This window comes from Odocoileus virginianus, chromosome 13, assembly GCF_023699985.2.
Source record: "Odocoileus virginianus isolate 20LAN1187 ecotype Illinois chromosome 13, Ovbor_1.2, whole genome shotgun sequence".
NCBI lineage: Eukaryota > Metazoa > Chordata > Mammalia > Artiodactyla > Cervidae > Odocoileus > Odocoileus virginianus.
The window spans coordinates 12,084,472-12,109,868 of record NC_069686.1 but is presented as its reverse complement, the minus strand read 5'-3'; the positions used below and the strand labels follow the sequence as shown (position 1 = coordinate 12,109,868).

Here is a 25,397-nt window from a genome sequence, read left to right as displayed (position 1 = left end):
TTGCATTAAGGAGAGAGCTGGTTTCAGAAAAGGGGATGGTAGAGCCCACGACTGAGAAGAATATTCAACTCACTCCCAAGTGTGGCCCCGTTCACGTTTATCCCACGTTCACCATCCCATTCACTCTCTGAGAATGATTCAGCACCAATGCAGACACAAAACACTCAGTCTCAGAGGCTACAATAGACAGACAATACTCAGGACAACTTCTAAAGTAAACGACGTGCTAAGAAGAGAAGACTTGCAGGGAACGCCCGCAAACTCATTTCTCCTGTCACGCGTGATTATATACCTTCGTGCCGCATGACCTCCACTCTCTGAGGAACGGTGACGGATACTTTTTCTTCGGCAGCAAATCTTTTTTCTTCCATGACCATTTTCTTAGAAACTTCGGCTTTAAGAAAGCAGTAAAATTAAAGCTTAAAAATCAAGAGTCTTAATCAAGAGTCTCCCTAAAGTCAGGGGAAGATTTGCCCAGTATACCACTCTCCCTAACAAAGTGGGGAACAAGTTACATAGCACAAGTATATGCACACAGAAATTCTATCCGAAGAGAGACAGAGCGTCAGCACAAGAAGAGATCAGGTAGGAAAAAGAATTCACTGGCTCAAAGATTTTTGTCAGAGGCTTGAAACGAATCCTACCTCGAGGAGGAGGGGCTTTCTTAGCGACTGGAACTGGCACGGGAACTTTCTCCTCTGGGACGGGTTTCTTAGGCACAGCTGGCACTTTAAAAACATGGTCCACTTTCAGAACTTCAGTGTTATGTCACTGAAGCTCAACACAAAACACAGATACACACTCACGATGCACACGTATCACAGAACTAACAAAATCATCCTTTGCCTGGGAACATAAAATTGTTAAGATGGTTCTTCGAGAGAGAGAGAGACAATACCTTTTGGTGGTGGAACTTCTTCCTCTTTCCGAGGGACAGGTCTTTTTTCTTCGGGAAGTTTCTTCTTTGGTATTTCTGGCACTTAAAGGATAGTATTTGATTTAAAAATTCTCAGAAAGGCAAAGAAAATGAACAACACAGAACGGCAGGCCCACTAAAGAAGACATGCAACTAAAGAAGCCTGGAGAAAAGACAAGGGTTTTTCATGGAGATGGGATGAGGTACCTGCTGGTGGTGGAGATTCCTCTCTCTCAGTGACGATGCTTATTTTTTCTTCTGTGACAACCCTCTTCTGTACTTCAGGAACTTGAAAAGACATTAATTTTTAGAGTTGCCTTTTGTTATCTTCCAGAGTAGCTGATGCACAGTTATTTTGTAAGAAAGTAGGCAGGTGGACAGACAATTTTGTTGAATTCTTAACGCCATAAAACATTCATTTTGAATTAAACTAAATTAACAGATAATTAAACACAAAAATGTTTTATACTCAAGACATAAAGATAGGGCTTCTTTACTGAGAAAGTCACTGTACCTTTAGCTGGTGGAGCTTCCTTCTTCTTTGCAATGGGAACGGGAACCTTTTCTTCAGGAACAGGTTTTTTGGGCACCTCTGGAACTTAAAGATGTTAAAATACAATGTTAATTCAGATATATATCACTTTCATGAATGGATATGAGCATGAACACAAATTTTTATGTAGTTCATTAATGCTGTTATAGATCTTTTTATGTATAGGCAAAATAATGCAAAAAATTAAAATACAGTGTTCTAAAGGCCATGATACAGTGTTCTAAAGGCCATGGTAAATGTCTCTTGTGATATTATAGAGACATTTAGGCAACCAAAAAGGAGAGTTATATACACAGAGGTATGTGTACACAATTTATTCTTTATATATTGGTATGTTTTTGATAAAAAATCAGTAATTACAGAAACAATATAGAATATGGATACAGTATACAGAAAAATCTCTTTATGCTTTGTATTGAGAACTGGAATCCATAACAACATATATATTTTGGGTATATTTTACCCAAGACTATCTTAGACTTGGAGAAAGGAATGGCCACCCACTCCAGCATTCTTGCCTGGAGAATTCCATGGACAGAGGAGCCTGGCAGGTTACAGTCCATGGGGTTGCAAAGAGTCAGACAAGACTGAGTGACTAACATTTTCACATCTTAGACCAATAAGTCATTAGAATGGTTGTATATATATCATTATTTTTTTTCTATTTCTCTTCTGGGTTTTTTTGTTTGCTTGTGCACCTGTAGTGTTTATAAAACTCAGGAAACACTCTTGTGCTAGGCTAGTCCTCTCAATATGACATTGAAGTGTTCATTTGATTTTTAAAAAAAGACTATAAACAAACATACTAACTTGAAAAGATACATGCATCTCAGTGTTTATAGCAGAATTATATATAATGCTAAGATATCAAAAAAATTTAAGTGTCCATCTATGGATGAATGAATAAAGATGTGGTATCTTTTTACAATGGAATGCTGCTCAGCCATAAAAGAAAGAATGAATTCTTGCCATTTAAAAACATGGATGAACTTGGAGGGTATTATGCCAAATGAAATGTCACAGAGCAAGAAGTGTTGTATGATATCACTTATATGTAGAATTTAAAAAATAAAATAGTGAACATAACAAAAAAGAAACAGACTCACAGATACAGAGAACAAGTTAGTGGTTACCAGTGGGGAGAGGGAAGAGGGGAGAGGCAATACAGGGGTAGGGATTAACAGATACAAACTATTATATATAAAATAAGCTACAAGGACACATTGCACAACCCAGGGAATACAGCCAATATTCCATAACAATTATAAATGGAGTATAACCTTTAAGAATTGTGAACCACTACATAGTACACCTGTAAGTTATATAGTATTGTGCATCAACTATACTTCAATTAAAAAAAAGAATACCTCTCCTCCCCCCAGGATTCTGAAATAGCCAAGAGTTTGAGAAAGAGAGAAGCAGATTTGATTCAGGAAGAAAATGGAAAATTGAGAAATCAGGCAAAAGAGAACACTACATAAAATGTGTGAGCCTGCTTTCTTCCAAGCTGGATGATACTGGATCTCTATAACTGACCAGATGTGTGCAGTTTGTTGCTTCATCGCCTCCATAAATTAGTGTCTTTCTATCACTAAACCCCCCCAAGCCAACCAAATCCAAAATCAAAGCCAGAATTAACACATGTGAATCCAAACACACATGTATACAAGATCCCTTCACTCACTAATTAGATAATTGCAACATTTGTGGCAAGTGCCTATGCTCAATTAATGTCTAGAGAAATATGGTGAAAGTAACTGCCAAAAGTTGACGCTTCAAATTATTTAAGAGTAGGCCTTATTGACTTTTCAGAAGAGTGGCTGTTACCAGTAACACGGCAACATCTTTACCTAGTTAACATTCAGTTCTACCAAACTCCCTCCTATTAGTCTTTATCTTGTCATAACTCATGAAAGTGTTTTTTTTTTTTTTTTTAAGAAATGGTCACATAGTTGAGGGGTGAAAGAGCTTTTCCTAGAAACATGCCCTGTAGGGAATGAATTTCACAAATACCTTTTCTTTCTCTAAGGGAAGATATTAAAAATTTAAGACAGCAGTTTGATATAGCTACTTTTTAAGAGTGACTTCTTTTATTGTTCAGCATCATAAATAATGTATGTTGAGAGTAGAGCCCCAAAGCAGACAAATGAAAAACACTAGGAACATAAAAGACACAGAATAGACAGCAAGGCAAGTATGAAGACGGTGTAAAACAAAGCACTGGCATTTGGAGCAAAGGGCCACCCCATGATCAGGTCTGGTGTACCTTTTGGGGGAGCAGCAGGTTCCTTCTTGGGCACGGGAACCGGCTTTTTCTCCTCTGGCACAGGTTTCTTGGGAACTTCAGGAACTTTAAAGACACCATTGTTGAAACAATGTTGAGAACTCTAGTCTCCTTCTGAGACACTTAAGATTACGTTAAATCATAAATCCTCAGTAAGAGTGAAAGAATTTAGGAAGTAATTTAACACTCTCTACCTGTGATGAAAATACATGCTAAGTACATCAATACTGTAGAGACATTACATATATTACGTGAAGTTGACAAAGATCAAATTAGCGTGGTCTGGAGTCTAAAAGTGTTACTGACATTTGTATAACATATTACCACAAATTAATGAAATAAATATACACAGGAATAAACTATATTACAACTGGTTTACAGATGCTATCTCATTAACACACAGAACCAACAGAAAAAGGTACAAGAAGACAGACACTACACATATTTTTCAAAAATATGATTCTACCTTTGGCTGGTGGGGGCTCCACCTTTTTAGGAACAGGAACAGGGACCACTTCTTCTGGTTTCTTGGGTGGCTCGGGGACTTAAAAAAAAAAATCGGTTGTTTTTGAGAAACTGTGCGTTTTGACAAGGCATACATTGTTGTAAGGCTTAAAGGAAATATATTCTGGTTTTACACCAATTGAATGCAACAAAATTATGTTATAATTAAGGGTTAAGGGCAATGGGCTAGTGGCTAGTCAGAAAACGTGCCTGTCATTTGGTTTTACCCAGGGAGTCTCTCCTTTCCTAGAAACAGGTTGGAACGCCTCTTCCTCAGAGGTACTAGTGCCTGTTTCTCAGACACCAGTTTTAGAAACTTTACTTTCATAAAGTCACTGCACTAGAACAACTGCATTCAATTATCTTAAATAATGTTTGTATCCTAAATGTTTAACATTTTGCCTGGGCATAGGAGAGGGTCAGTGGTGAGGGGGCAGGAGCCTTAATCTGTTGTCTCCCTCAGTTTCCAAGTTCCAATTTCCATGGTGGTGCAAATACATGCATCCTGGCTACCGATCACGATGTCGCTGTCATGGAGTTCGGAAGGGACAGGAAGTAGTGCAAAATGATCCAGTATTTTCACAACACAGAGGAAATCCACATAACCTTGGAAACACAGTCACAGTAAAAGGGGGAACTAATGAATTTTGAGCATTTATTACCATAGTTTTAAATAGAATTTATTTAATTTTATATAATTTAACTTTTAATCATGGAGGTATTAAATGCTGGGTAGCAAATTCCTGAAAACTTAACATCAGCTCTGGTAAGCTGGTAGGAGCTCGCTCCAGGACACTGTATTTCTATTTCTAAATGGCTGGTCACTGGATTGTAAGCTCAGTGAAGTGGGAAACAGACCTGCTGGGAATTGTCATTCTTTTCTCCAGTATCCTCCTCATGGGTCTTCTCACCTGCCTATGATTTCCTCTGTATGTAGTGGCTATAGCTCTGTGGACTGTAACTAAATCTATTATTTAATAGTAACAGATTCAGATATTTGGAACTTTTAAAAAATATTACTTTGAAACTTTTAAAGTTTAAACTTGGAATAAATCACTAATACCTTTGGGTGGAGGTTCAATCTTTTTGGAAACAGCAACATGAATTTTCTCTTCGGTAACAGTTTTCTTTTGTACCTCAGGGACTTTAAAAAAATGTACATTTTAGTTCCTGGTATGCCATACTGTAGGTGATATTGCAATTTACAAAGAATATTGAAATACAAATTAAAACAGACAACTGTGAAATGAAAAGATGACAGATTCACAGGGAGACAGAGATATTTACATAAACACAAATTAGATAAGAAGAGAGATAAAAATCATCTGAAGCCCTTCCAGTTGAGCCCCATATTCAAATTTGCCTTGTACCTGTGACTGACACCTCCTCCTCCTCTGTGTGAGTAGCAAAGAACATCTTTTCTTCTGAAATGACCATCTTCTTTGTATGTACAGCAGGTACTTCAAAGAGAGTATTTCACATTAGTATTTCTTTTTCCAGGAAAAGACATCAGATTAAATACATGGCGTGTACGCTGTATTTAAGTTTTTAGTTGCAGAATGAGTCGGGTTAATATGATAGCTAAGAACAAATTCAGTATTGACAAGGAAACAAATCATGTTTTGATCTATAGGGACAAACAACCCATGCAGCCTTTATCAAATATTATTAAATTGGAATCAAATAGAGACAACTTCTTCACATGTGATGTGGTGTTTTCCCAAATCCATTAGGGCTTATTCAAATAAGTGAGAGGATGGGAATATTATATGTAATATAAAACACTGCACAGTAAAGTTAGAGAACTACTGATTAAACACAAATCTTTCCTTAATTAAAAAATTATGCAATTTTAGAGTGAAACTAAAAACAAGGTTATTATTTACATAAATTATATAAATGTGCAACATAACATGTATATTATATAGTATGTCTTTATTTTGGTGATTTCATATTTGTGAATTGTTCAGTAATATATGTACACATATCCATACACATAAATAAAAATGTTTAAAACTTGTAGCTGAAAGACAAAGATGTATACCTTTCACTTCAATAATTTCTTCCTGCACTGGAGTCCGAGAAGGTTTTTGTGGAACAATCTTCTTTGAAACTTCAGGTACTTAAAAAATATGTACAAATATATTTGTATTGTGAAGAATATTGTTTTGCACAAAATTTAAAAATATCTTAATGTAGATGACTATATAAATAACTAACGTGAATATATATTAGTAAACAATTACTTGTGTACATGGTACTTGAAATGTTTTATCAGTTTTTTGAAATCAAATTCCTTCCAGCTTACAGAGAAAGTTTTTTTTGAAAAACACTTAATAACTTTGAAATTATAAAAATAGATGTACATAATGGATATTCATTGAAAGGACTGATGCTGAAACTGAAGCTCCAATACTTTTGGCCACCTGATGCGAAGAGCCGACTCAGTGGAAAAGACCCTAATGCTGGGAACAATTGAAGGCAAAAGGAGATGGGGGCAACAGAGGATTAGGTGGTTGGATGGCATCATCAACTCAATGGACATGAATCTGAGCCAAATCCAGGAGATAGCGAAGGACAGGGAAGCCTGGTGTGTTGCAGTTCATGGGTTCACAAAGAGTCAGACATGACTTAGTGACTGAACAACAACAATCAAATATTTGGAAGGTATAAAAAATATAATGTGGTGGGAAAAAAAAATCACCAGTTCAGCTACTACCCAGAAGCATGAAATGTTTTAAATAATAATACCTTTCGTGACTTGAACTTTTTCTTCCTCCATTCTTCGAGAAGTCTTTTCAGTTTTTTCAACTACGGGCTTCTTTACAACTGTAAGCATTTTAAAAAAATTGCAGTACTTTTAGAATTTCTATTAAAGTAGTCTCTCTCTTTTTCTTTCGTTTTTTAAAGAGAGATAAGTTTGTTGCACTGAACTTCAAGTACAAGCTTCTGTACTTCAAGTATTTTGGCTTTATTTTATGCTTACCACAACAATCTTTTTATCATCTTTTTTATGTTTACATTAAATGAAGTAGGTAGATATTCTTAGAAAAAAATCATTGATACAATGAAGCTTCAAGAAGAAGTTGTGTCTATTGGATTAAATTCGTGATTCATACATCTTTGCCCAGCAAGCCATGATCATGATGTTGATGATGTGGTCTATTTAAATAATTACAATTACATACCTTTAGGAGGTGGTACTTCTTTCTTTTCAGGTACTTTTGCTGGAATTTTCCTCTCACGTGATTCTTTAACAAAAACAGTAATAAAAAGGAGTGGTTGAATATGTAAATTCTAATAAATTGTATCAGTTTGCAAATGATGTAAATTAAGAATAATATACAACTGTGTAAATTACTGTATTTGGGATCTTTATTGATAACAGGATTACTCAGGCCAGATTTAGAAGTAAGATCAAGCAGAGATAGCAAGGTAGTAAAACTAAAACTTGAACTTCCGCATTAGAAAAGAGCACTTAGAATTCAGTCTTAGTAACAGGACTAAATGGTTCAATTTACAATAACAAAGCATGAAAGTAACTCTGAAGAAAATAATTCTTTTAAAGGTTCTAAAGGTTCTTTAAAAATGGAAACGGTCTTTTCATCTATTTCATATTCATCATGAATCAGGTTAATAGCCTTGAAAATAGAATTGAGCAACAATGAGGCAAAGAGAAAAAACCACCTGACGAATACACACCTTCATAAACCTCCTTCTGAACTTGGATGACTTCCCTCTCTTGGTAAGGCTCTTCCCACTCTTCCTCGCCTTCGTCATAGCCTTCCTCCCTTTCATAGTATTGTTGCCCTTCTTCAAAATCTTCTTCCCATTCCTCGTGAACTTCCCTCTTAGCTTCTACCTGGGTCTCTTCGTAGTCTTCCTCCGGTTCCTCATAATAAGGCTCTTCATACGGCTCCGTATACGGTTCCACCTCTAGCTCGTCGTAAGGTTCTTCCAAAGACTCTATGTAAACTTTCTTCTCTTCATAGACTGCTTGTTTTCTCTCATACACAGCTTCTTTTTCTTTCTGAACCTCTTTCTTTCTGGTTATGGTCATTATTTTCACTTCTTCAGCCTTGGAGGATACATCAATGATTTCAGGTGCTACAATAAATTAAACAAAATAATATTAGCATATTAATTATATCCACACAATTACTTCACTAAACAAAAGTCGATGTCATCTAGCAGTATCAGCTTCTCAGGTTTTAGCATCAATTTGATTGCTTAGGTTTTCTTTGTGTTGCGGTTCTGCTTAAATTTTTGTTGATTATGGAACACAATCAGGAGGGACAAGAGACAGTCTACTCTTAATCTGAGGACTCTTCCCATGTGTACAAAATGGCATTCAGTAAATATTCTTAAATGAACACAATCTTCCATTGTTTTGTGGGAGCTCCAATTTGTAAAACTCTTGGCTTTTTTCCCATGGAATATCTTAATATTTGATCTTTTTATGGAATTTATATTTAATATTTCTGCGGCTGCTTACAATTCCAATTCTTTCAAAAACAGTACTAATTTTAAAGCTACATTTTTGAATAATGAATATAACCCTTTAGTCAGTTTAATAAAGATAATATTTGAAATTTTGTAACTAAATCAATTAATTGTTTTTGTATGACAACTTTAAAAATACTAAGGCTAACACTATTCATATGATGCTTAACATCCGTGTTAAGCTGAAATAATAAGAGGTGATCCCTCCTTTCTAGCCCTAACCACTTCTTTCCCTGTGTCCACTGCGGAGAGGCTACATAAACATCTGCCTAGGTTTCTCTCCTGGAATTTGCCCAATATAAAGTAGCCATTATTTTGACCGCTAATTTTACTGTAGCAGAGGAGACTGCAATTTTATAATAAGTTGGAAGCTTAGTACATAAGAATACAATGCAGGGATAAAAATCTCAGCAAGAAATAGAATATTTAATAATTTCATTTACCTTCTGCTGGAATTAAGGCAGTAGGACGTGGTGGCTTGGGAATCTCTAGAGCTTTGAAAACAAAAAAATGCAAGTTTATTTTTAGATTATGCATTTTTTAATGCTTACTAATCCTATATACCCTTTTTAGTCATTTGTATGATCTGTGAATACTATTTGTATACCAAATGCTTTTATAAAATGCAAATTTGGCTCACCAGAAATGCTCTGCAATGCCATGCAAACGAAAATATGGGAATGGTAAAACTTTTTTCCAGCTTAGATTGATTTAAAACATTTTAAAAATATGAAACATAAAGAGAATATTCAGTATGTCTGATGCTAAAACATAATGCTAAAAGAAAATAATTTTTTTTCAGGGATTAATGATAAAGTTCAGGAACTATCCATGGCTTTTGAGCTTCTCCTTATTCTGTAACACTTCATAAATGACCACTCAGAAAAAAAGTCTCAGTGAAGGAGTACCCTGTGCTCCTGAATTTTCCTTCTTTTTAGGAGCTTGCTGTACTCTAATCTTAGCCAGATGGATAAAACTGCTTAAATTTAGCTATCTACTTTTCTTTCTAAAAATTTTCCAAAAAAAATAAAAAAAAAATAAAAATTTTCCAAGTGACAACAAAAACTTAAAGTAGGTAAATTGACGGCCCTGTACAAAGTATTTTTCTTCTGTGGGTATTGACATTTAGCTCAGCTGAACCGGGAAAGATGCTGAACTGGGTTGGAGCAACCACTCAGAACTAGCACCAGCCCTTTAAAACATTCTATTTGAGTGACTAGATTAAGACCATATGTTGGACTAGAGGGCACTGCCTTCTTTAAATCACCATCCAGAGACAATAAGAACTCTCTGGTGTGGCCACTGGGTGTCATGGGCAGACACAGGCAAAGGAGGACAGGGGAGGAGAAAAATGGGAAAATAAAGAAAGTTGAGAAAGAGAAAGTGAGGACCGAGTCAAAGAACAGTGTGAGGGTGAGTAAATGAAGAGGTACCATTTTATAAAGTCACACTCTTAGTCTTCCTCTGTCCTTCCCTATCTGGATTTAAATTTTTTTAACTAAGAGAAAAGCAGTAAGATTGAATTTTGGGGGGTGGGGTGGGGTGGTGCGGTGCAGCTCGCAGGATCTTACTTTCCTGACCAGGGATTGAACCTGGCTCACAGCAGTGAAAGTGGCAAGCCCTAACTACTGGACTGCCGGGGAATTCTTGGAATTTTGATAAATCATAATACCTTTAGGTGGTGGTGCCTCTTCCTTGGGCTTTGCGACAACCTTTTTAGCATCTTTCTTCACAGCTTTTTTGGTCACTAAAAAATAAGATGTCAGATGTAAATTTTACTAAAATGTTTTCAGGAGACTGGGAGGTTTATTGAAGTTTATTTTTTTCATATGGTTTGATGATAACAAGAGACTCTGTACATTATTGTAAGGTGCCTGTTTCAGAAAGATCTTGGACTAGAAAGTAGAGAAATTTGGGGGGAAGGAGAAAGAATATGTAAGTGAAAGTAAAAGTCATGTCTGATTGTGATCTGCTGAACTGTAGCCCGCCAGGCTTTTCTGTCCATGGAATACTCCAGGTAGGAGTAATGGAGTGGGTTGCCAATTCCTTCTCCAGGGGATCTTCCCCGTGAAGATCTTCCCAGCCCAGGGACTGAACCCCGGTCTCCTGCATTGCAGGCAGATTCTTTACCATTTGAGCCACCAGGGAAGCCCACACTGATTTTATGCCTGCTTCAAGTTTTTGAAACATCCAGGGCAAACCCAGGTGATATGTATAGAAAAGGTATACTATTTCATCTTTGTTTCACTTAGGTAAGACTGCTTTAAATTTTCAGGAATAAGAATAATAAGTGAATTAGTAAAATTAAAGTTCCACCTATGCTATATTATGGAAATTTTCTTCTGTTAATGCTAACGTATACCTTGATCCTGGCCCCAGATCATAACTTGATTATGGCTCCTAGTATTCATGAATAATGAGACTGTTCTGAAGTTTTTAAATGTGATTTAATTTCTCAAGTTTCCCAGTGGGTACTTAAACTTAGTCATGTTGACAGTAGTGCTCAAAGCATAATTCACTCATTAAGATGAATTATTATTCCTGACAATAAATATAAGCAGAAATCTATTTTTCGGTATTTGATTCTTGCTCATTTTTACTATCAGAAGTAGATGAAATATAGTTAACTATGTTTATGTAAGTTATAAAAATATTATTCTTTGTTACTGAGATAGTTTAATCATAAAACTAGAAGTGCTTTTTATTTTTTTGTCTTTTAACTAGATTTCCCCTCAGGCTAGCTGAAAAATTTCTCAAGCTTTTGACACCAATTGTAATGGCTATTAGAGGATTAGCCTGGAGGCTACTACTATAATGGTGGCTTGACTTTGGGAAAATGTGACCTTGACATGCAGAATTTTTTCCTGATGTTGCTGGGAGAATTCTAACAACAGTATTGAACTCCCCAGAACTCTAGAAAGTCCAGGCAGTCTGCTGATTAATTAGTTGAGAAGTTTCCAGGCAGAAACAGCACAACGTATCTACTGAAATATTTAAGAGGGACAATTCCCTGACACACACATAAGTTTATTGGAGAGCTCTTTCCTTAGCTTTAGAAAAAAAAATCAAAGATATTCTAACTCATATTTTTATAATGAAATAGTGAATTTTAAGGTGTAGTTAATAGTGCAATTGAGAAAAAACACAAACTAAAATTTTAAACCTGACTATACACTAGCATTTTTTATTTCTATAAGTTTCACTAGGATTTGATTTTATTACTTTATTGCTAAATGGAGTAGTTAGGAAAATATTAAATGTGAAATCAGCTTGCTATTAATGCTTAAGTCATTTCTTAAAAAATATTTTAATATTAAGCATGATATTTATTTTTTCTAATGATTTTCAGACTTTTAGGAACATGTCCAACACATTTAATTAATACTAAAATCATGTAGCTTACATTTTGAAAGGCAATCCAACCTGCTGACCACTAGAGGGCCAACGTGTTGCACTAAACAATATTTTCCAGGTCTGTATATTCAATAATTAAGTCCTATATTTTGGCATTTAGGTAGATAACATATAGTACCTTCAACACGTTTTGCTGGTGGTTTCTTTTCTTCAGGTAATGGTAGCAAAAGAGGGATGGGAGGAACTGCCGTAGGAGGAATTTCTAAAAACATAAATGCCATCATGAGTAACACGGTTTGGCTTCTCATTCTGTGTGAAATACAACGAAAAGTCTCATGCATTTCTTTCAGTTCTTCAAAGGTGGTATAGTAGCAGTTCAATAGTCAGACCACATAAACAAAGTATCTATTTATAATTGCAACTACTCTTTTGCTTTGATGTCTAATTACACCATGAAGAAGATAGTGGAAGGATACTATGGTTTGGCACTGGCAACTTTATGGTGGTAGGTAGTATATTGCTTGCTTTTGGTTTGTCTCATGCTAAGTCGTGTCTGAGTCTGACTGTTGGCGACCCTGTGGACTGTAGCCCCCCCAGGCTCCCCTGTTCATGCGATTCTCCAGGCGAGAACACTGGAATGGATTGCCACTCTCTCCTCCGGGGAGTATTCCCAACCCAGGGATCAAACCTGCATCTCCTGCACTGCAGGTGGATTCCGCTGAGCCACAGGGAAGCACAGTGGTGGCATGTTACTGCTACCATATTCAAGCCCGCGGAGGGGGCGGGTGGGGGGTGGTGCTGGGTCTTTCTTACCTTCTGGTGGTATTGCTCGGATTGGCATGGTAGGAATTGGAACTCTGGAGTCAGGAATATCTGAAAAGACATATTTAATAGTGATAAGCAGCAAAAGACTGAAAGCTCAGATATTTTTTAGACAACTAAGATGTGTTTGGTTCTTAGGCATTTCCAACAGCAGAATCTAAAATATAGAGACAAAGATATTAAGATTATTCTGTAAGCAGCCACACATGCAAATTCATTCCCTGTGACAATCTGTTTTGTTCTATGGCCACACTGTTTGACTTGATCCTAGAAGTCACCTGAATGTGACCTCATCACCTCTAATTTCCCAAACTCATAAAGCCTAACATTGGTATTATTTTCCTGATGATAATTTTACTGAATAATATTTTATATTAGTTTGGCTTCTATCACTTACAAAATTATACTGAATGTATTGTAAGCAAGTATTGATTTTTTTTAACTTACCAGGAGGCTTCATCTCAAGTTTGATTTCTGCAAAATTAAAAAAAAAAAAGGTATTTTAGAAAATTTAATAGAAATGTCTTGGCAGGTTACTTTGTTGCCAGAATCGCAGTGTGATTTGAATGGGGTGTTTTCTGACCTTTGGTTGTCAAGTACAGCTCTGCGGTGCTTCTGGCTTCACCTCTGGGCTCCAGTCGAGCAATTACTGAATAGACACCTAAGGGAAAAAGATCATGAAACCTTTGCGTTCTGATATGTTTGAAAATAACACTTCTTTCTTTAAACATAGTATTCATTGATATTTTTCTTTCCTAGGAAACTAACCTAGATAGAATCACAGAGTATAAGCATAAACTAGAGAAGAAATACATAAAACAGGAAAAGCTTAAATTATATATTCACAGGGACACTGTCAATTAAAAGTTACCTTCATCATCTGGGGTCACGTTGTGGATGGTCATATAATGGCAGCGACCGTCATTCCTAAAGTTGTATTTCTGGCTCTCGGTCAGTTCTGTTGGTCCTTTGTACCAAGTTACAATGGCGTCATCGAAGGACACTTCACATTCGAAGGTGGCAGACTGGTGCTCACTCACAACAATGTTCTGTATGCGCTTTGTAAACTGAATTGGTTCAGCTGTTTAAATACAAAAAGAGTTCAAATTTAGTTTGTAGAGGAGGAATTTCTTTCACTGTGCTTTTCCCTCTATCTTTTTATCTGATTGGAAAATAGCAGAAAAGGGCTGAAAATATAAAAGAAGGACAAAGTACACTTCTTTGCATTAGTAACAAAAAATTTTCTCAATATTTATGTGTACTCCTGTAAGATTAATGTGGAAAAGTTTAAAGAAATCCTGCAAGTCCTTATAATATTTACAGGAAGAAAATATTCAATGTGCTTATAATCCAGAATAAAACTTAAACTTAAAAAATGTTAGTGAAATGGGGGCTTCAAAAGAAAGGGAACATAAACTTCATCTTACTATACACTTTATTCCCTTTTGAAATTCTTTCCTCTGTAAAATAATTCTGACTTTCAGGTTCTAGAACTGTTTATTACGTGAACTTTATAACTTTTCTTGTGAAATAATTTTAAACTCAATAGGAAATCTGCTCTTCTAAATTTCACAGGATTCATTTTGAAGAGTTCTGCAAACTGCTTTGCAAGCACCAGTGGGCAGGCATGGAGTCCACCCCTTGCAAATGGCAAGGTGTACGGGAGGAGACGGGGTTGGAGTGGAGATCCTCCTGCAAAATTTCATCTGGAATTCAATGTTTCACAGCACTGTGAGCAGCTTAGATATCATACGTGATCTTGTAAGCTTTTTTTTTTTTTAAGGATCATAGAAAAACTAGGCAATTACTTAAAAAATAAGTGGTTTCAACTGGATCCTTTAAATGGAAAACTATCAAAAATTTCTGAGTTTTAAAATACAACCAGACCTTGATATCCACTGTAAAGCAAGTCAGAGATTTTGAAATGCTTATGTAAATAAGAAGGCACACAGTTGTTATTTCAGCAGCTATAAATGGGTAACAATGCTTGGAAGTAGAGCCCATCCTTAGAGTCAAATGTTGCTGAATACAGTCGAAAGGTGTAGGTCTTTAGGAAATAAAACTTGTTGCTTCTAAATCCTGACATTCCATTTCATTTCAGAGATTCAGAAGGTTGGAGTGTGATCTTCATATGAAATAACTGTTTTTGAAAAATAGCTGCTAATCACATATCACATATATTATTAATTCTATCTACATAGTTTCATACAGATAAGAGTCAAATTGATTCCTATAAACAAATTGTCATCTCCTAGCCAAAATGTTCAAGACATATAGCCATGAAATCTGGTCCTTTCTCTAAGATTTACTTCTAGGATTCAAAATCAGAGATGTGAGATTTATGGCATTTAGAATTGCAAAAAATTATTGAATTTAGAAGAATTATGAAATTTATCAGAAATAACAGAAAGTCATGTCATAGCTTAGATTGAAATCTACTGGTCAAAAAGAACTATAAAAATGAATCAGCACTTATGGGAATACTTCCCTTTTGATTTTGTATAGATTTTGAGACATGAGTGAATGGATTGCTATGAGTGTGCTGGGAAATGAATTTGTACAAGCACTTTAGATACACGCAAAGGCAAGCTTGCAGGGGTTGTGCACAGCATTTGCCGCTGACCGATGCTGTGATAACTCCAGCCATGCTCTTTCACCCACCTTCAATCCTGAGCTCTGCGGAAGTTTCCAGGTCTTCGTGTTTACAGGTGTATCGACCCTGGTCCTCTGCTCGAACATCTGCAATGGTCAGCTTGTGGACTTTGTGCTCCACTTCTGTTTTGTATCTACCTTGGGGTTTAAGGATTCTGCCATTTCTGAACCATTCAGATTTTACATTTGGCACTGAAAACTGGCAGGTCATGGTACAAGTCTGGCCTTCTTTCAAAGTAACATCCTGAAGATGCCGTTCCCAGGCAGGCTCTGTGGGTATAATACAGTACATATTTTTGTTTGATATCACATGTGATGTGTTCAAAAGTAAATTCATTTCACCAGTTTTTTTAAAAAATAGTAAAACTCATTTTACTTACCAATTACAGTTAGTTTAGCACTAGCAATGTGTGGACCACACACCAATCTGTAATTGCCCTGATCTTTGAGTTGACAGTTCTTGACTCTGAGAGTATGTCGATCACCATCAATGCTTATTTCAAACTTATCACTGCGTTCCAGTTTTTCAGTCCCTTTGTACCATGAAAGCTTGATTTCTGGATAATTAATCTTAATGTCAATTTCAAACACAGCATCGTCATCTTTCAAAACTGTCTGATTTTCAATGTCCTTGATCAGAGTGACAGGCTAGGAGAATAAAAAATTAAAATGCATTAGTCACTCCTTCCCTTGTAATTTCCAATAATTTGTTCATTTTGTGATCAGCATGATTCATTTTACCTCTGTTTGTGACAGCCTTTGCTGAATAAAGGATACAAGTTCTTCAAATTCCTTCTCTTCCTTCTCTGACTTCTCTATTTCTTCAATTTCCTAAGGAGGAAAAAAGTACAATTATTACATATGGAAAAGATTTTGAATCAGAAGATGGATGATTATATTCAGCTTCCATTCTTTTTTTTTTTTTTCCCATTTATTTTTATTAGTTGGAGGCTAATTACTTTACATCATTGCAGTAATTTTTGTCATACATTGAAATGAACTAGCCATGGATTTACATGCTCCCACCTCCCTCTCCCACCTCCCTCACCCGATCCCTCTGTTCTTGATGCTTCTTAGGTTATATTACGATATTATACAACTGTATAATATCTGGAAATTCAAAAGGCATAAGCTAGATGTTTCAAGCGTGAATTTTTAGAGATTATACTATACACCAAAGAGCATACCAATCTATGTGTCTCTTCTCCTTGACTTTGCTTTAGCAGTTCAAATGCTTGAAGAAGACCCCGGAAATCAGTGATTCCATACATGCGGGCATATTTTTCATATTCTTTTGGATCAACATTTTTGAGAAGCTCCATGATATCAATTTCCTCTTCTTCCCCAGCTCCTTTCTTTAAGACTGGAGTCCTAAATGAAATAAGAAAGAAACATGAATTACCTCTCTTCTACTTATTCTGAACTGTCTACCATCATTCAAACATTATAATTGAATTTTTTTCACAAAGTTATAGTTCTGTGTTCTTTATTTAATAACTACTAGTTTTACCATGTTAAACAAACAAACAAAATTGTGAAACAAACAAAAAATGTGGGTTTGGAGATGGAGTGGATTAAGATTGGACCACAGTGCCAAGTACAGAGATTGATCAAAGAGTTTAAGAAAGGAAAGAAAGCAAGTATTTTTGTAAACTTTACAACAAAAGAGGCTACTGAAAGAATAATGAAAGAATAATGAAAAATGATAACAATCATGGAAAATATTAATAAAGAACACATATATCATGGGAAATGTGTAGAAATTAAATGTTGATTAATCATGATGAAACATAATTGGTATTGATATTACTGGTAATTATGGAAAATATTTAAAACAGTTGATCTAGAAAGCCATTCAGAGTAAGGAAAATTACACATAGAACCAAAAATTTTATGTCTAGACACAGGTTTATCTATAGGCCATTTCCTTTGTTCAAAGTTTTAATAAAAATTTACCTCATTCTCAAAACTTTCTCATGATTATTTAGAAATTGACATTAAGGCACCACTAACTTCCACTCAAATACTATATATTTCCTTATCTGTTAAAAACATCTATGTGCTTATTTTCTTTCACAATCTGAATCTTGGAGGGGACGGTCCACGAATGGAATATTACCAAAAGCGATGTTTTACTGAACTTACTTTTTCAGCATTGCTCTAAGATCTCCTTCAATTTTCTCTTGTTTCTTCCTTTCATCCACCTGTAGGTTAACATTACTTTCAATTTCACCATGTTTATTAAACGCAACACATCGGTATAACCCAGAATCAGTTTTTGTGGTGTCTCTAATCTCCAGCTTGGCTTCATCGCCTTTTTGGTGGATCAGTATTCGACCTCCTTGGTTCAGCTGTCTCCATTTCCCTTTTGTCCACTTCACATTTGGAATTGGATCACCTCCAACTTTTGCAATGAATGTTGCAGTGGTTTCTAAGGAACGATGAAAGCAATTCAATAAAAATTTAACTTTCCCAAACCATTTTTTTTCTGAAATTAAATCAGTAGTAAAATGTACAAGATAGATGAAGATGTACTTTTCATGAAGTACTTACTTTCTACAACTCTGATACTCTGAGGTTCTGATACGAAGAAGAGTTTTCCATCTACTGCTGCTTTCTTAGCTGCTGGGACGGCAGCTGGTTTGTCTAAAACAAAAAAACACATGCACATGTTTTGTTATCACAATTACCTTAAAATTGCAATAAATAATTTTCTTTGAAAAGTAGACTTTAAGAGTTTGGCAATGTCACAAATATTATGAACTCTATATGAGTGGATTGCAGAAGATAAAGCAATTTCACAGACATTTATAACCAGTTACAGTTACGGCAAGCAGACTGAACTACAATCACATCAATAGTATCAAGTTTTATACCTCTAGACTTCGTTTCATGACACAGATTTCCTTTAGGGATATAATATCAGGTTAGCTTATATTATTAGCATTGCAACTTGACATGAATTTGAACAAACTCTGGGAGACAGTGGAGGACAAAGGAGCCTGGTGTGTAGCAGTCCATGGAGTTGCAAAGAGTTGGACATGACTTAATGACTGAACAATAACAGCAACAAATCAGGCTACCTTATGTCACATTATTAAGCAGGATCATTTCTGGAACTTCATTTAGTTATATTTTTGGATATGGTGAAAAAAAATGTCAAGAAATGTGATGGTGAACTTGGGTACTTTCAGAAAATTCATATGGAAATAATTGCCATGAAATGATCTAGTATTTTAATTACAGTGAAGAGGCTGCTGCTGCTGCGTCGCTTCAGTCGTGTCCAACTCTGTGCGACCCCATAGACGGCAGCCCACCAGGCTCCCCAATGCTTGGGATTCTTCAGGCAAGAATACTGGAGTGGGATGCCATTTCCTCCTCCAATGCATGAAAGTGAAAATTGAAAGTGAAGTCGCTCAGTTGTGTCCGACTCTTAGTGACCCCATGGACTGCAGCCTACCAGGCTCCTCCGTCCATGGGATTTTCCAGGCAAGAGTACTGGAGTGGGGTGCCATTGCCTTCTCCCAAAGAAGAGGAAGAGGCTATAAATTGCAAATGAGCAATAACTGATATTTCCAAAAATCTAATTTCATTCTTATTTAAATTGTAATCAGCAAACATAAGCAGTTAATCTAAATAATAGTGTCAAGAAATCTGTACCTTTAATGGTCACTTTTGATTTGGAAGTGTCACTTCCAGCCACATTGGAAGCTTTACACACATAATCTCCTGCATCTGCTTTAGTCACATCCTTAAGTTCCAGCACAGCAGTCCCATTAGCAAAGCTGAAGCTGCATCTGTCTGAGGGCTTTATTTCTCTGCCAGCCTTCAACCACTGGATCCTGATGGGTTCTGATCCCCAGACGTGGCAGCTGAGTTGCACAAATTCTCCTTCACTTGCTGTTACTGGGGTAAGGTGCTGATCAAACACAGGTGGCTTCTTAGGTTCTAGAATTAGAAAGGTATTTTCATGAGGAACATAAAAACAAAGAAGTATTAAATTCCAGAAAAGAACGTTTTGCCTCTAACAGGTAGCACTGATTGCTATAGTAGAATTGAATCACGTGCCTTTATTTCTGAAAACACTGGTTACATGTGTTGGATTTTAAAAATAGAGAAAGGTTTAAAAACAAACAAAGAACAGATGCCATGCTGCCCATGAATGACCCAAGCGTCTATGTCCTGATAAAGCACTACAAACATTGCACTGGCAGTTACCATAAACTTCGGTGTCACATAGCATACTAGCGACTCTCTCAAACTTGCGTGCGGCTGTATTTTCACTGAACCCTAAAATCTAAGAGCCTATTGGAGAATTCTGCTCATGATATGCAATGCTTGCTATCCTTTGGGAAAGAAAGCCAACATCTGAGTAATCCATGAGCCCACATTTTAATATGTGATTTCCCCTGATGTTCAGATTTAGTTATTATATGTAGCTACAGTAGCATGTAAAAACCCAATCTTTGCCCAAAGGAATGAGGACTTGAAGCTCAGTGCTCAACTGAAAACCAATGAAGAAGACATCAGTAATGTGATGGGAAGGCTGTGTACAACTGAGTGTTATGTAATGATTTTACTGAACCGTTCTGAGACCTACATTTAAGAAGAATAAGGCAACATTTATGATTGCACAGATGTAAACTTCTGATGCCTTACTAAATTCTATGTATTAAAAAGCTTCAGAATTCTATAGAAAGTATTTATCTATCTACTCAATGGCAAAACCAGCATGAATGTAAATCATGAATAAAAGTTAACCGCTAAGCACATATTCTTCATCTTACTAAATGTGTTTAAATTCATTTAAGTCCTATTAAATGAATGATAAAATCTGAATTACAAGTTAACTCAATGATAATACCTTATTAGTAATATTAATCTATAGATGATATTAGACTATTGTCTGTGCACCCTGAAATGGCCAGCTAGATCACCAGAGTTGCTAATTAACTCCCAGCTGTTCAATGAAGTTAGACTGTAAAGTGATTTTGATGAACTGCCTCATAATCATCTGGATGAAGCCATTACAGTTAGATCAGATTGAGACAATCTCCTTAAACAATACAGTCTATTTCTTTGCCTCAAGCTATGACTGTATATTTGTAATGATATACATCTTTCCACCCATTTTTTCTCTTAGAGTAAATTTCATCCTTTTGCATGAAATTAACATTCATCTACAGGCTAAAAGCTTTGGGCAATATATGTCAGACATAACGCTGTAGAAATATCCTTAGAAAAGAGAATGCTTCAGAATGTGATAGACCTCATAGTAAGCAAAACTAATACAATATTCAATGATGAAAATTTTTAAAACTTTAAAAACAAGTGTGCTTCATAAAAATTTGTATGTCACTCATGCATGAATTTCAAAGTAGCCTTAGACTTCTAACTACCTGACAACATTCTGGGATGTGATTTACAAGCTAAGATACATAGTCTATAATATGACACCTACTTTGCTGGGACATGTAATTAAATTACAAATAATACATATATATACATATATATATATATATCTTAGTAAACATAAGTGAAGTTGTAGCAAGCCAATTAAATAATATATATCTGGAATTCAGAAGTAGGTTGAGATGTGAGAAGAAACACACATGACTGTCTAATGGGCAGTAAGGAAAAACGCACCATGCTGGGGGCAGTCAAGGAGACTTACCTTTGATGATGATCGAAGATGTACATAGAGCAGAGCCTGCATCATTTGATGCTTTGCATGTGTACAAACCAGCATCATCCATGCCTGCCCTCTTGATGTGCAGCAGAAGTGTGTTGTTCTTGAATGTGATTTCACAGTTAGATGTTGGGTGGATCTCTATGTTATTTTTGTACCAAGCAACAGAGATGGGTTGGGAACCAGCAACACGGCCCTCAAGTTTGAAAGAATTCCCTTCTGTTTCTTCTACTGTCTCTGAGAGTTTTTTCGTGAAACTTGGTGGGATCAGCCGCTCTGTAAGAAAGTTCAAGGACATATGAAGTGGAATCCAGAAGTAGGTTATTAATAGGAGGCTTTCCAAGAAAGAGAAGCCATATTTTAAGTTCAAAATCAAAGCTGACCAACTAAATACAGCATATTAATGTAGGGTTCCTAAATATTTTGCCTCCTTCCACAAGTTTATTTATTTTTACTTTTAAATTAAAAAAATTACTTTATATCAGAATATAGTTGATTAACAATGTTGCATGTTTTAGTTTTAACAAGCTTATTTTAAACTGTTCTCTGATTTATGGGATGGATGATAAAAATAGCTTATGGCCAGTTACAGAACCAGATATTTGTAAAAAGTAAAAGGAGGGGGAGAGAAACTTTTGAGAAATGAAGATTTTAAAAGATCATTTTTTCTCTAGAGAAACTCATTTCTTCTGAAACATTGTTTTTATGTCAGTGGTTCAAAAATGTCCTAAATGAAAAAAAAAATCCTAAATATTATCTGTTCTAACCAAACTGCACCCTTAGGGTATGATATGCAAAGGTACCTTTTATGTTGAGCTGAGCCGTGCAAGAGTCCTTGCCCACTTCATTGACAGCATAGCATGTATACTGTCCAGAGTCTCCTTTGTCCACTTTCAGGATGGTCAGGTGGGCACTGTTTTCCAGATAACTAATCTGGTAGTTTCCACCACTGCGGATCTCTCTGTTGTCTTTAGCCCAGGCGACCTTTATCGGCTGTGTCCCAGTCACGTGGCACTCAAAGTCCGCACTCTCTCCCACCACAGCATCCACAGGGGCCAGAGGGATGTCAAAAAAGGGGGGGTTCTTCCCCTCTGGGAGGACAGCAGGAAGACAAGGTTTCAGGCTCCACACCCGACCACCCAAGGTCATACACACCGTCCTCCCCTAATTTCAAATTTGGTTATAACAATTTTACTTACAGATGCTTAGGAATTCACGCACCTGTGAGAATGAGTCTGGCGCTGGAAGTAGCAGAACCTATAGGGTTTGAGGCTGTGCAAGAATACTGGCCTGCAAAACTCCGATCAGTCTGAAAAATGTTTAGAGTGGCCACATTATCTAAAAACGATGCTTGTACATTGGGGCTGTCTTTCACTGGCCTGCCATCTTTAAACCAAGACACTGAGATAGGTTCTGATCCACTGATAGCACACTCAAAAATAACCGGTAGCCCGACTGTTTCCTGAACATCTCGCAATTGTCGAGAAAATGAGGGTGGAAGTTTTTGCTCTGTAGGAAGAGAATTAAAGTAATGAATACTTCTGGACAGTTTGAATTTACTGAATATTCTTCTCACAATTATTGTTACCTAGGTAATGGAATTCCTATAAAAATATCAGGATATGAGGAGGTATTCACAACTCTTAATTAACTTGGACTCAGGGAAGAGCAGGTAAATTTTAAATGGAGCAAAAGTTTTAATTTGATGGCATGCTGATGCATATGTATGGAGAAGGGAATGACAACCCACTCCAGTATTCTTGCCTGGAGAATCCCATGGACAAAGGGGCCTGGTGGGCTACAGTTCGTGGGGTCGCAAAGAGTCAGACACGACTGAGTGACTAACACTGAAGCATGGTAGGTGTAAAAAGATGTAAGCCAATAGAAAAATTGATTAGTTTAAGGTATATTTCTGGCATGTAGCAGATTCTTTTACTTTTTAAGACTGCTTTCTAGCAATCTGAATGAGACATTCAGGGAGCAGGGATTTAAAAATATGGTTATTTGTTTTTCTTAAAGATTTCATTATAGAGGCAAATGATGACATGATCCTTCTAACTGAAGATTTAGTAATTTTATTTCTCTCTGTAAAGGTGATCAAAAAAGATAATCTGCTCATTTGTAGGTAGAAATACTTAAGCAGAAAACTTTGCATTTGGAAAGAGTCTCCCCAAAAGAAAACCCTCACCAGATATTTTAAATCTTGTTCAAAAGAAACACATTCATTCACTTTAAAAATATTGCAATCACCTTGAACAGTCAGGAAAGTTGATGAAGAAACCTCTCCCACACTGTTTTCAGCTCTGCAGATATATTCTCCACTGTCATTACTATCAACCTGGCTGAAAACCAATGTAGCAACATTGTTCCTAAAATGCATCTTGCAGGTAGCAGTAGGTCTCAATTTTGTATCTCCTTTAAACCAGGACACTGCAATTTCAGGGGTCCCACCAAGCTGGCATTGTAAGGAGGCAGAATCTCCAACAGTCACCTTCACAGGCTCCAACTGCTTGATAAAATATGGTGGTTCTATAACCAAGAGAGAGAATCAGTCATGAAAGAGGCATGCCACGATGGCTATACGTATGCAAAGATGGGAATGTGCAATCACAACAAACCTAGTATCAGGATCTGTGCTGAACAGGAGTCTTTTCCAGAAGTGTTCTCAATGTAACAGTTGTACTGTCCTGCGTCCTCCACGGTGCTGCTTGGGATTTCCAGGATGGCAGATTTTTCAGTTGTGGTTATGTTACACCTCTGAGATGGAGTTACGTTTATGCCATTTTTCTTCCATGTCACAGAAATGGGAGGAGTTCCAGTGTACGTGCCCTCCAGGATCAGAGGTTTTCCTTTCTCTATGCTGTAATCATTGAGCTTCTTTACAAATCTGGCTGGGGCTGCAGCAGACAAATTGAAAATACGAAATCAAACACATGGACATGGGCATATCCAGTACTTCACCTATGTTAACTGTAAAAATGCAGAATAGCAGTCAAACAAACCTTTTACGTAGAGATGCGTTGTACAAGAAACTCTGCCAGCTTCATTACTGACGATGCAGGTATACTCCCCACTCTGTGATGTATCTACATCAAACAACTCCAGTTCAGCAACTGAATCCTCCAAAGACACATTACATGTGTCCCCTGGTACTAGTTCACTGCTGCCCTTGAACCAGCTAACACTGAAAGGGGGTGTTCCTTTTACAATGCTTGTGAAGGTTACGTTGCTTCCAGTTAAAACATCCATGGGGTCAGGTTTCTGAACAAAAGATGGTGGTTCTAAACAAAAAAAGCACATATCAGAAAAAGGTTAACATTTTTGAATTTTGTTTATAAAAATGTTTAATGCCTAATGAAATGCAATTATATTTTACTGTATTTCTGACTGACCTCTCACAGTCAAAGGAGCACTGCACTCATCAGAACCGGCCACATTAGTAGCTATACATGTGTAGCTGCCAGCATCTGATTCTTCCAGCATGTTCACAGTTAAAGCACATGTGTTATCCGTCAGGGTGGTCTGGTATTTCCTTCCACTGCTAATCTCGATTCCTTCATGGAACCAGGAGACAGAGATTGGAGGTGATCCATAGACTTTACACTCCATTACCACGGAGGAACCAGACAGGCCATTTGTCTCTTTCAATCTTCTCGTGAACGAAGGAGGAACAGTTCGGTCTGAATGTGATAAAAATCAAACAAACAAGGGACATCAGTTATAAAATGATTTGAAGAGAGAATTATTGTCTTTTTGATCGAATATCCCTAGATCCATTTGGCTCTTTTGTGGAGGTATCAAAGAATTGCCCGAGGCTTCACACAATGGAAAGCCTTGAGAATCAATGGGCAAGATGTGCTAGTTGACTCAGGAATTTTGGTCTTTCTTTGCTGTGTATCATTATGTGGAGACTTATTCCAGCATAACTGACAGTAGAAAACCACAGCATCCTTATTCCTTACTCAGGAATTAAGTTTTATTCCTACCACCCTGAATTGTGGTAATTCCTCCAAGAGAAAGGAATACAACTTTTGGACTTGCTTTTCTCCTATCTCTATAATGAGATGATCGGATGGCATCGTTGATTCAATAGACATGAGTCCGAGGAAGCTCTGGGAGA

The 25,397-nt window shown here is 36.6% G+C and overlaps 1 protein-coding gene across 19 annotated transcripts in view; it reads right to left on the bottom strand.

Moving 5' to 3' along the window:
* The window catches only part of TTN (titin), a 274,540-nt gene that overhangs the window by 155,551 nt on the left and 93,592 nt on the right, over positions 1-25,397 (bottom strand). For all 19 annotated transcript variants that reach the window (XM_070475948.1, XM_070475949.1, XM_070475950.1 and 16 more), the window contains exons 89-122: positions 24,670-24,957; positions 24,280-24,558; positions 23,896-24,174; positions 23,528-23,806; positions 22,499-22,786; positions 22,081-22,368; positions 21,263-21,553; positions 19,249-19,536; positions 18,142-18,234; positions 17,734-18,019; positions 16,776-16,959; positions 16,330-16,419; positions 15,969-16,236; positions 15,598-15,858; positions 13,808-14,017; positions 13,520-13,597; positions 13,384-13,410; positions 12,928-12,987; positions 12,293-12,376; positions 10,433-10,507; positions 9,204-9,254; positions 7,960-8,364; positions 7,446-7,508; positions 7,009-7,086; positions 6,302-6,379; positions 5,628-5,717; positions 5,321-5,401; positions 4,220-4,297; positions 3,736-3,819; positions 1,431-1,514; positions 1,124-1,204; positions 899-979; positions 645-728; positions 293-394 (exon numbers count right to left, since the gene is read on the bottom strand). In XM_070475948.1, the coding sequence (XP_070332049.1) occupies positions 293-394; positions 645-728; positions 899-979; positions 1,124-1,204; positions 1,431-1,514; positions 3,736-3,819; positions 4,220-4,297; positions 5,321-5,401; positions 5,628-5,717; positions 6,302-6,379; positions 7,009-7,086; positions 7,446-7,508; positions 7,960-8,364; positions 9,204-9,254; positions 10,433-10,507; positions 12,293-12,376; positions 12,928-12,987; positions 13,384-13,410; positions 13,520-13,597; positions 13,808-14,017; positions 15,598-15,858; positions 15,969-16,236; positions 16,330-16,419; positions 16,776-16,959; positions 17,734-18,019; positions 18,142-18,234; positions 19,249-19,536; positions 21,263-21,553; positions 22,081-22,368; positions 22,499-22,786; positions 23,528-23,806; positions 23,896-24,174; positions 24,280-24,558; positions 24,670-24,957 (5,436 nt within the window). The remainder of the gene's footprint in view (positions 1-292; positions 395-644; positions 729-898; positions 980-1,123; positions 1,205-1,430; positions 1,515-3,735; positions 3,820-4,219; positions 4,298-5,320; positions 5,402-5,627; positions 5,718-6,301; positions 6,380-7,008; positions 7,087-7,445; positions 7,509-7,959; positions 8,365-9,203; positions 9,255-10,432; positions 10,508-12,292; positions 12,377-12,927; positions 12,988-13,383; positions 13,411-13,519; positions 13,598-13,807; positions 14,018-15,597; positions 15,859-15,968; positions 16,237-16,329; positions 16,420-16,775; positions 16,960-17,733; positions 18,020-18,141; positions 18,235-19,248; positions 19,537-21,262; positions 21,554-22,080; positions 22,369-22,498; positions 22,787-23,527; positions 23,807-23,895; positions 24,175-24,279; positions 24,559-24,669; positions 24,958-25,397) is intronic.